Here is a 10,997-nt window from a genome sequence, read left to right on the forward strand (position 1 = left end):
ATATTTATCACATAAAAATTATACACAAACACAACACACACACACATATAAATAGACAATTGAATATAAAAAAATTTAATAATTTTTATTAATTATTAAAAAAAATCGGGTTAACCCGTACCCCATACGGTCAGTCAGATCTGGTCAATACTATTTGCTGTTGTTGACCTCGCAATTAATAATAATAATTATTATTATTATTTAATAACTAAATTGTTTTAATTTATTACAAGTATTTTTTCAAATATTTATTTTACTCATTTATAAATATTTTAATTAATTTATTATTTAATTAATTAATTAAGATTTTGTGTTTTAGCATTTTTTTCAATTTTTGTTTTTATCCAATTATTAATTTCAATTTATTATATATTTTTTAAATAAAATAATGTATGTAAAATGTAATAATGATAAAAAAACATAAAAATTTATATATATATATATATAATATATCAATAGATATATACAAATTAAGTTTACAAATTAAACATAAACATCAATTTACAAATAGTCATTAAACATACAGTAATTAATTGTTTTACATATAGGAAAAATTAATAAATGTAAAAATAATTTTTAAAAAACAAATTTGTTTGATTTTACTATATTTATAATTAATTTATCAATTTTATTATTATTATTATTTATCATAAATTTTTCAAAAACATGTAAATTAATGGCCATTTATAATATATTATTATAACATTGTATGAGATTTTTTTTTTGAGATGATTTGTACAATAATTGTCATCAATTTTGGCAATTTAGTAAAAAAAATATTATCATTATTATTATTATTATTAAATATTAAATTTACACAATTGTTATCATAACTATGTTTATGTGATGTTATTAATTATTATTAATAGTAAACAACAACAACTGATACCGGTACAATTAATATATATATATATATATATATACTGTAGCAGCACCCAGGACAGTTGACTTACAATAGGGTGATCATCAGGGGTGGGGGGTGGGTGGGAGATGACTACATGACTACTGGTAATAATTACAACATTTTTTTATTTAAAAAAAAGGTATTCAATTCATACAATAATACCCGAAAAAACTAACTGTCCCTAATTGTGTTAGGAAAACAATAATTTACTATTTTTTTGGTTATTAAATTAAATATAATATCCAGGACAATTCTAACAATTATTTATTACCTAATAGCTAATTATTATTATTATTATTGTCAATTATTTTTATAAATATATATATATATATATATATATATATATAGTATTATTATTATAAATAAATTTATTTGTCACAAATAATTTATATACAAAAGTATATACCGGTATATAATATTAATATATATATAAAAAAAATGTTATGTAAATATCGTTTTGAACAACTGTTTCATTAGCTGGTCGTCCATTGACTCAAATGACTGAGTTTTGCAGATATCTTTCCAGTGGTTGGCCGCAAATCGGGCGCAATGAGACTCCAATGCCGGCAATCGGTGGCCAACAGCAATCTGATAGACACTGCATATGCTGTCCATTGTGATCGACGATTGTAGAAACTCGCCGCACATGTCCAACAGTTCGGGTTCGTTGTGCGTGGCGGCCAACAACAATAGTTGGCCAGCGTTGGCCACTGTAATGTCGGGTGTTAGCGAATAAAGATATTTGATGAACGCGTACATCGATTCGTAGCTGAAATTGTTTTCGACAAAGACTTCGTTATTGTAGACCAACGAGTCTTTGATCGACTCCCAGAAGTGTCGATTACGGATCTGTAGTATAGTTTTATGACAATAGATTGAGTGATGATTGAAGACAAATTCGATGTCAAAGTTTAGATGATTGTCGAAAGCTTCGGACAGACAATTGTGAAACACTTTGGCCGCTGTCATGTCGTCGTTGTCTTTATGGACATCAACCGCTTTGTAGCCATCGCTAGACGTAAATTCGTTATTATCCTCCTCTTCCTCCTCCTCCTCCTCATCTTCTTCTTCTTCTTGTGCAACACCGATATCGTGAAATGGATTCACCGATAGTTTACATTTAATCAGGCGTTCAGCGTTGGCCAACAATTGGTCATCAATGGCGGCCAATTCGTTAGGCTTTGCAATCGCTGCTTGTTTTGCCACTACTTTATTATTATTATTATTACTGTCGGCGACAATCTTTCCGTTTCGTATGGTCACCGATCGGAATGTCTTGTCCACTCCCGAATATCGAGCGTAAACATCGTAGATAGTAAAACCAGATGTCCATCGGCTAACGTCTTGCGGAGTAGTGACCAGTTGTCTGTGAAACGAATAGCCCCAAACCCAGTACCGATTGTCAACAGATACGGCCAACGATAGACTTTTATCGAATATGGCGACAATGTCTTTGAATTTGACCGCAGTTTTCAACTTATATGGCTTACACATGTTCTCGGTCTGGCCGTTGCCGATCTGTCCGAAATCGTTTTGGCCAAATGTATAGATGTCGCCGGTTCGGGTCAATAGGATAGTATGATTTGGTCCGCAGCAGCCCTTCTTGAAGGTCATGTTTTCCAAACCGGAAATCTGTTTGGGAAGCGGATCGAAAGCCCGTTCCTTACGGCCGCCGTCTTTGCAAATATGATGATCGCTTTCCTCAATCGGTCGACCCAATTGACCGAAATCGTGTAGACCCCAGACATAGGCGCGACCGGTACACGAAATGGCCAGCGAATGATTTTTGCCGCACCCAATAGACTCGATAGGTTCGGTTAAAACAACCGGAGTGGGCCGTTCGCGCCAACACCACGTATTATCGCCAATAGCACCAAACGTGTTGCGTCCCCAGCCGTACAATAGGCCATCGCTGGTCAGCGCCAGTGTGTGTCGATTGCCACAGTCGATGGCCACTACTGTCCTGTGCTGTAGTCCAGCGATCAGCTGCGGAGTCGGCGACGACGTAAACGTTCCGATGCCTAACTGGCCATATTCGTTACAGCCCCAGGCATAACACTGGCCACTTTCAGTAAGACCGATACAGTGGCTAAAGCCGTAGTAGATCTTCATCAGTCGTTTGCCGGTCAATACGGTATTCAGTTGCGGTTGTTTGATATCCTTGTCGTTAGTTCCCAGACCCAGACAGCCGTGTCTGTTCGGGCCGTAAGCGTACACTTTGTCACCTGCGTCGGCAGTGGCGTACATAACTTCGCTGCCGTTAAATCCGAATGTGGCCACCAATCTGATGCGTGTCCAGTGGTCCTGTCGGCCACCGGTGCCGCCGCCGGCGCGCATCCGCTGCAAACTAGCAAACTGTTTGACAATCGGCATTGAATCCATCGGTTACTACTTTATGTGTGTGTGTCCGCCAAACACACGCGATTCACTGGTCACAGTGTGTCCAAAATAATCGGGCGATGGTCAGTGGCCACCAGCGGTCAACAAAATTTGGTGATTTTTTAATTAATTACTAAAATAGTTGATAACTTTTTTTTGTTTGTTAAATCGTTTATTATTTGTATGTATTATCACATTCACAGTCAGTGTTTATATCATATGTATTATAATGAAAAGTCTAATCAAAAATTAATTTTTATTTAAACACTGTATTTAGTTATGTGTTCACTGTATTCATTGATTCACTAATAATAATAATAATGACTGTAATAATTGTTAATACATGTTATATATGTGATGTTTGTCTGTATTTTTATTTTATTTTATTTTTTTTTGTATCAAATTTGACGACAAATATACAAACACTGCTTACTATTGGCTGTACACACTGTATCAACCTATCAGGGTTGGCAAAAATACATGGTTTTTGTGAATTTTGATTTTTGTATAAAAATACAATGTACTATATAGTACCATGTATTATACAAATTTTAAAACTAATATATATATAATTAATTAATTAAAAATATAAATTATATTATGTTAAAAAATTAAATGTTTAAAATATTTAGTAAAAATATAATTGATAGAAAATGCATTATTATTATTATTAGTAGTAGTAGTAGTACAATCGTTGTTTCTAAGTTATAATAATCAAATAATTTAAAATAAAAAATAATAATATTAAATCTATATTTATTATAAAACATGATTTAATTTGATTATATCAATGCTTTTAGCAATAGTTGGCACTAAATTTGTTTTTGGTAAACCAAATTGGTCATGTATTTTACAATTGTATTATGTACTGTATATTGTATTATGTACTGTATATTACGTTTTGTATTATACAAATATTTTGTCTCTGCCAACACTGATAACTACAGTCTACACTGTGTAGAGTTCAGTACAGTACTGAACTACTACTAAAGCAATAATTTTTACACACATGTAATGCTAACTAACTTTTATTTGGGGTGGGGTTGAGGTGGGGGAGTGTGATAGTAGTAGTAGTAGTGAGGCCAAGGGTTGGGCTACTTTGGACTATCATAACAAATATTATTATTAATAGTACTCTATAATATGATATTATAATTAATTAATAATCAATATCAAATAATAATAATAATAATAATAAATTTTGTTAAATTAATTATATGTGTGCGTGTGTGTGTGCATATATTTTTATTTAATATATTTTATTTTAATTATATGTATAGTATAGTATAATATAGATATAAATAGCACATAAAATTCAATCAAACAAAAATTATTTGTTATATAATAATACATTTGTATAGATTTTTTTTATAAAAATAAATATTTATAATTAATATATATTTTTAATATATAGGTAATAGACTGTGTGTGTGTGTGTACGACAATTAAATCAATAATATGATATAATTATTATTATTATTATCAATATAATAATTATTAATCAATATTTATTTATTGTCTATTACTAAATCAGTAGTACTAATAGACTATATTAGTGATAATTTAACATGTTGATTGTTTACATTAAAAATAATTTGAATAAATACATGTATATACATATAATTACTGTTAATGTAATTTTTATTAGTATGCATATTATAATTAAAAAAAAATAATAAAATATTTAATATGTATTTGTAAAATCAATTTAAGAGCTAAAATTAATTATTTTAAAGTTTTGTACACATTATCATATCATAGTATTAATAGATAAAAATATTTATTATATTTTTTGCAAATTTATAATTTTATTGCAATATTTGTGTATTTTAAGTACTAATAATAGTAATAGTAATATAATAATGATATTTAATAATCTTAAAGATATAGATAATAATTTTAATAAAAAATAATAATTAAATCATAAACTTATTATTAAATTATAAAAATAAAATAATTTCATTTTAATATTATTAAATTATCTTAATTAATTTTTTGAATGTACATAAATTTTTAAAATTTTTACACAAACACACACAAAATTAGCAGCAATTATAACATGGTATACTATAATAATTAAAAATAATGATAATTAAATTTAAATAATAAAAACATTTTTATAATATATTATTATTAGTTTTTTTGTGTTTGTATATAATATTAATATAAATAAAATCAAAAAAATATATTATATTTTATGTTCAAAAGATTTTTTTAAAATAATTAATAAATTGTCAAATACTGATGGTGTAAATCATAATAATAATAATAATAATAATAATAATAATAATAAAACCTTAATTGAATTCAATTATTGTATAATAATAATAATAATAATAATAAAAATAATAAAACCTTAATTGAATTCAATTAGTGTATAATAATAATAATAATAATAATAAAAACTAAAAACAAATATCAATATACTGTATATTTATATAATATATATAACTTAGACATAAATTATATTTAAATATTTAATAATAATTAATTAATTAATAAAAAACACACACATATTATATCAATATATTTATAACTTTTCTTAGGTGATGATAATTTTTTTCATAAATTTATAAATAATTGTCGATATGTTGTTGTTGTTGGTCATCAAAGTTTAGTTCAATAGCAAAATGATCCCTAAATAATCTCCATGAGCTCGGCTTATGCGGATTGTCCAACAGTGTCCGGTCTAGACGTAAAACCCGTTGATCTGGTCCGACAAATGCCGTATTAAACCAGAAATAAAAGGCACAATCTTCGTAAGCTCGGGGAACCGATTTCGACCGACTGGTAAACTTTAGCCGTACATCGCCGGCCAGTTGTGGACAGTTAATCGGTTCGACAGTCAGGACATCGGCCAGCGAATCGTAATCAGTCTGACAGTTACTTTGGGCACCGAAATCCATGTTAAACATTGGCAAACGGTTTACGTGAATCTGACACTGAAGATCGGAACCGTTACCGTTGCCCACACCTAACAGTGCACTAATTTTTATTGTTTTCAATCGTAGCTGTCGTCGCGGTTCGGGTATTTCACCGGACAGTTGGGTCATAACTTTTGTAAAATAGTCGACATATCGCGACTGTGACGGTGTTTCGACTCCTTGAAACTTCTCGCCCTTACTTCGATCGGTACGGCGATCGGCAAAATAGTCTAACGCCTGCTGAGAGGTCTGGTATTTACCAGTATATACCAGATATGAACAGATCATAGTTCCGGTTCTTCCCTTTCCTCCTAAATTGTCAACAAAAATAAAATTTAATAAAATTATATTAATTTATAAAATAAAATTTAATATATTATATTATATTAATATATAAAACTAAAACAATAATACAAAAAACCCCAATTGTCTTGACATATATCCAAAAATAAATAGATTTGTAAATTATATGCTATTGATAATTAAATTTTTGTTTAAAAATTTTTGTTGTTGTTTATTTGATTTATTTAAATAGAAATAAATTAAAAAAAAAATTTGTTTGTTTTTCTACACACTTATTCATTGATTCATTTTTTTAAAAAAAATTTTACAATACTTATTATTATTATTGTACTTAAATTTAAATAATATAGAAATATAGATAATAGAAATATAATAATAATAATATACTGGAAATTTTTTAGATATACGGTATATATTACTATACAATACTGTATAATAAAACATTTGTTGTTGTTTTTGTAGATTTAATAATAATAAAAATAATAATAATAAATATTTTGTTTTTATTTTCTTTCAAGTTTAGGGGTTCAATGAATTGTGGGGCTGTGTGTGTGTGTGTAGCAGTGTGTATGTGTTTATACACAATATATTATGTTTGGTAACACCCTTTAGGATAAACTAACTCATAAGGATGTTTGGACTTTTCAAACAAAAATATATTTTTTTGAATACATTTATAATAATATAAATTATATTAATCTATTGTAATTGTAATTGTGTAATAAATTACTGATTATTTTTAAGTAATTTATCATTAATTTTGTTTTTACATACAGTATAGTTAGTTGAATATTATATTTTTATAAACTCTATATTATTAACATTTATGAGGTTTTTTAAAATTTGAAATATCATATTATTAAGAAATCTAATTTGTTTTATATTTTTTATTGTTTTCTCTATTGTTTTATGTGATTACCTAATGTGGCTAAAAGTAATCAATTTTTTTTGTTATTATAAATTTTATTTAAAATACCCATATAAATATTATATAGTATTTTAATTGTTACTATAATTTTGTTTTTTATTGGATAAATAAATTAAAATAAAAATATTAATGTTATTAACAACAAAAATGTTATGAATAATAGTTTTATCGCCGATAAGTAATTAATTTTTTCACCCAATAATAAGTTTTTAATAAATATAAAATACTAAATTACTGTTGAAATGTATTAATCATTAAGTATTAAATATAAGAAAAAAAGTGTAATAAAAAAATAAAAATAAAATAATAATAAGTTTGTAATCTATTATTAATGCATTAATTCAACTTATTTTTGATCCCTTTCCTCGTTCCCCTCCAAAAAAAAAACAATAACATAACTATCCATTATTTCCAATTATTTTATCGTATTACTAACCCATACAGTGGACGGCAATGACATTATCGGCGCTACTTTTCAACCATTGGGTGGCATCCTTACAGAAGTCCATTATCTGTTGCAGTGACGGCACATTATGATCGTCGATACCGTAGTGGCCAACTTGGCCGTGAAAATATTTCGGATCGTACTGTTTTTCGGCACACAAATTATACACTTTATAGTTGCCCGGGCCGTGATTTTTGTCCAAATAGGCGGCCACGTCCTTAATGTTATTTCGATAGAAAGCCATCCTACCTGTCCAACAACAAAAACAACAACAAATAGACAACCAATCAATTAGATAAACTATCTAGATCATTATTATTATTATTATTATTATTATTATTATTATATATATATATATTGTTTACCAGTAGACGGGAACGACATGGCAATGATATTGTCGGTTACGTAAGTCAAGTCCAAATCAAACAGCGACGTCCGGATACGGCGCTTGTTTTCCGATACCACTTGTCGGGCACCGCGTCGAAGATTTCGGGGCTCTGTATAGCACAGGCGGACCAGAATAACGGTACGGACAATACGGACGACACGACCAAACAGTACAAGTCTTTATTATTATTATTATTATTATTATAAAAAAGGGGTTAAAAAAAGAGTTTGTTATATACGAGAGAAACAAAAACAAAAAATAAAATAAAAAATAAATTTTGATGAATATATTTATGCGGAACTCATGTTTTTTATTTAAAAGGGAATGGTATGGTATGGGATAGGTTAGGCTATTTTGTTGTTGTTTTTGGTTTGTCATGTCTTACCGGGTATAGCCACTCATCTCAACAAAACAATAGACGGCAGTCACGATAAAACTCACTGATATTACCGCAAAGTCCAGCGTATCCAACATATCGATGAAAAATATTTGCATACTATATATTAAATAGGAGTATATATATTAAAAAAAAATTATGAATAAAAAATTATATTTTAATAATAATTAAGAAATAAGTTTTTGTTGTTAACTAAAAAATTGTTACTAAAATTTCAATTTTATGTTTTTTTTGTTTGTTTGCATGTTTCGCAAAATAATATTTGTTTTATATAAAATATAACAACAAAAATTACTACTGTTTACCAGTTTATAAATAAATAGTTTTATTTTATTTTTTTTAATTATTTTTATTTATACTATTAATACTATTAAATTTATACTTAAGTTATGTTAATATAAATATTGCAACAAATTTTTGTATTTTATTCTGTTAATTATAAACAGTATTTTATTTAAGGTATAAATTAGTTACTATATTATTAAATGGTAGACTACTGTATATTAAAATTTTGTTGTTGTTATTGTAATTAAGATTGCTTAAAATGATTATCATTATGATTATGATTATTTTTTAAAAAAATAAATGTACATCAAAATAAAATTCCAGATAATAATCATAATTAAACATAAACTTATGGAAAAAATAGTAGTTATAATCATATATATAATATATATGTTGTTAAATAGTTATTATAATCACATAATTCAATAGTAAAATTAAAATCAAATAAACAATTATAAACTATAGTATCCTATAAAATCTTTTAGTATAAAAGTTTAATAAACTTTTAAACTTATATAATATATGTTATTATAAATCATTATTTTCTTTCAAAAAAAGTATTAATATAAATAAATTAATTAATTACAAGTATTTCATTTAATAAAATAACATTTTATTTCCCACCACTAATATATCTATATAACATATACTGTATAATACTAATGTAATTAATCTTTAATTACAAACTATACTACTATTAATAGTTATGGTTAACACTTTTTATGTGAATAAAAAAAATTAATCACTGATATCATAAAAAAAATAAAATTTCGAGAAATAAACAAAATCAATAATTTAATCTAAACTTAAAATTAAATATATATATATTTAATTTGAATTAAATTAAATCTAAAATTAAAAATTAGTGTATTTTTTCTAAAAAAAAATATTTCGTCGAAAAAAAATTTAAAAATAAAACTTACGTTTTTGCGTATATTCTTAGCGTTACTTCGACCACAAAATAGGTACCGAAAATCATTGACAACGTATTGAACACAAACTCTTGATTACTAGACTTATCATCGGTTGACAGGTCGACAATCAATAGGATTAGGTCGACAACAATAAGTGCCAAACCAAACAATCGGAAGTACAGGTGCTCGACTATTCGGCGCACTTTCTCCCGGCGCGATATAAAATAACCGTACGATAGGTCGGCACAGTTTGGCTGTTGATGTTGTTGTTGGTGTTGGTTGTGTTGCTGTTGTTGTTCAATGTCTTCGCGTGTGATCTCAATGGTCGGTTCGGCGGTCTTTAGCGATGACGACGACATGTTATTGTTGACCGAACCGGGATTAGACCGGCCGTTGACGGCACCGGTAGTCGCCATAGTCTTAGTTGTAGTCGTCGTCATCGTTGACATAGATTTTGACGTTTCTTTCAGATCGTCGCTAAATCGTTGATACTTTTGTGACATATTTTTGTTGGTGTTGTTGTGTTTAAACAAATAAAATAATTGTGTTTTAAATGATTGTTTGAAATCAAAAGTTTGAATTAATTCATATATAAATATTAATCGTTTTTTTCTCTCTCAAAACATTTCTCTTAATTTAGTTTAATATTTACTATTAATAAACGAAATATAAGTTAAATATAAATTTCAATATAACAACAAAACAACATAAAAACTTTTTGCACAATTTATAAGTTAATAAAAATATTAATTTAATTGATTAATAAATTTGTTTCAATAAATAAGAAATTTTCACTATTTTTTTCGAAAATAATAATAATTATTATTATTTATTAATTAATTAACTAATTATATGAAACATTGCCAACAAGTGGTGTATAATTATTAAATACAGTAATTATTAAAAAATCCATACACAGAAAAAACAATAAAAATTAAAATATAAAACAATATTTTGTTGTTTTTTTTAATTAGCAATCACTGAAAAGTTAAGTGAAAAACGCCTCCAAATTAATGTCCAGAAATGAGAGAAAGAGAGAGAAAAAAATTAGTTGAAAACTATAGCATAATAATCATTGGGTGAAAAATGTGTGTATGGTCCAAATGGATTGGTATGTTATGGTGTCGACA

At 27.1% G+C, this 10,997-nt stretch overlaps 2 protein-coding genes across 2 annotated transcripts; both read right to left on the reverse strand.

The window, feature by feature from the left end:
• Positions 1-1,313: 1,313 nt before the first annotated feature.
• Positions 1,314-3,587, reverse strand: LOC128954046 (uncharacterized). Its single transcript, XM_054299613.1, has one exon. It carries the CDS (start codon positions 3,284-3,286, stop codon positions 1,346-1,348), a length of 1,941 nt encoding a protein of 646 aa, XP_054155588.1. The 5' UTR covers positions 3,287-3,587; the 3' UTR covers positions 1,314-1,345.
• A 2,200-nt stretch (positions 3,588-5,787) lies between these two features.
• LOC128954080 (phosphatidylinositol 3,4,5-trisphosphate 3-phosphatase TPTE2-like) lies at positions 5,788-10,454 on the reverse strand. The gene is made up of 5 exons (XM_054299650.1): positions 9,877-10,454; positions 8,657-8,767; positions 8,249-8,448; positions 7,875-8,132; positions 5,788-6,518 (listed from the first exon to the last, which is right to left on the reverse strand). Exons 1-5 carry the CDS (start codon positions 10,368-10,370, stop codon positions 5,854-5,856), a joined length of 1,728 nt encoding a protein of 575 aa, XP_054155625.1. The 5' UTR covers positions 10,371-10,454; the 3' UTR covers positions 5,788-5,853.
• Between the last annotated feature and the right edge of the window lie 543 nt (positions 10,455-10,997).

Source organism: Oppia nitens, unplaced genomic scaffold, assembly GCF_028296485.1.
Source record: "Oppia nitens isolate AA-2021 unplaced genomic scaffold, nextdenovo-longstitch-racon4-pilon3 scaffold11_pilon_pilon_pilon, whole genome shotgun sequence".
Taxonomy (NCBI): Eukaryota; Metazoa; Arthropoda; class Arachnida; order Sarcoptiformes; family Oppiidae; genus Oppia; species Oppia nitens.

Bases quoted from the DNA above. Each gene is read 5' to 3' on its own strand.
- LOC128954046 (XM_054299613.1), bottom strand. From the start codon at position 3,286: ATGGATTCAATGCCGATTGTCAAACAGTTTGCTAGTTTGCAGCGGATG.
- LOC128954080 (XM_054299650.1), bottom strand. From the start codon at position 10,370: ATGTCACAAAAGTATCAACGATTTAGCGACGATCTGAAAGAAACGTCA. The intron at 8,449-8,656 runs GTAAGACATGAC...ATAATAATAAAG, and splicing joins GAGATGAGTGGCTATACCCG to ACTTGTACTGTTTGGTCGTG. The intron at 8,133-8,248 runs GTAAACAATATA...GTTGTTGGACAG, and splicing joins CATGTCGTTCCCGTCTACTG to GTAGGATGGCTTTCTATCGA.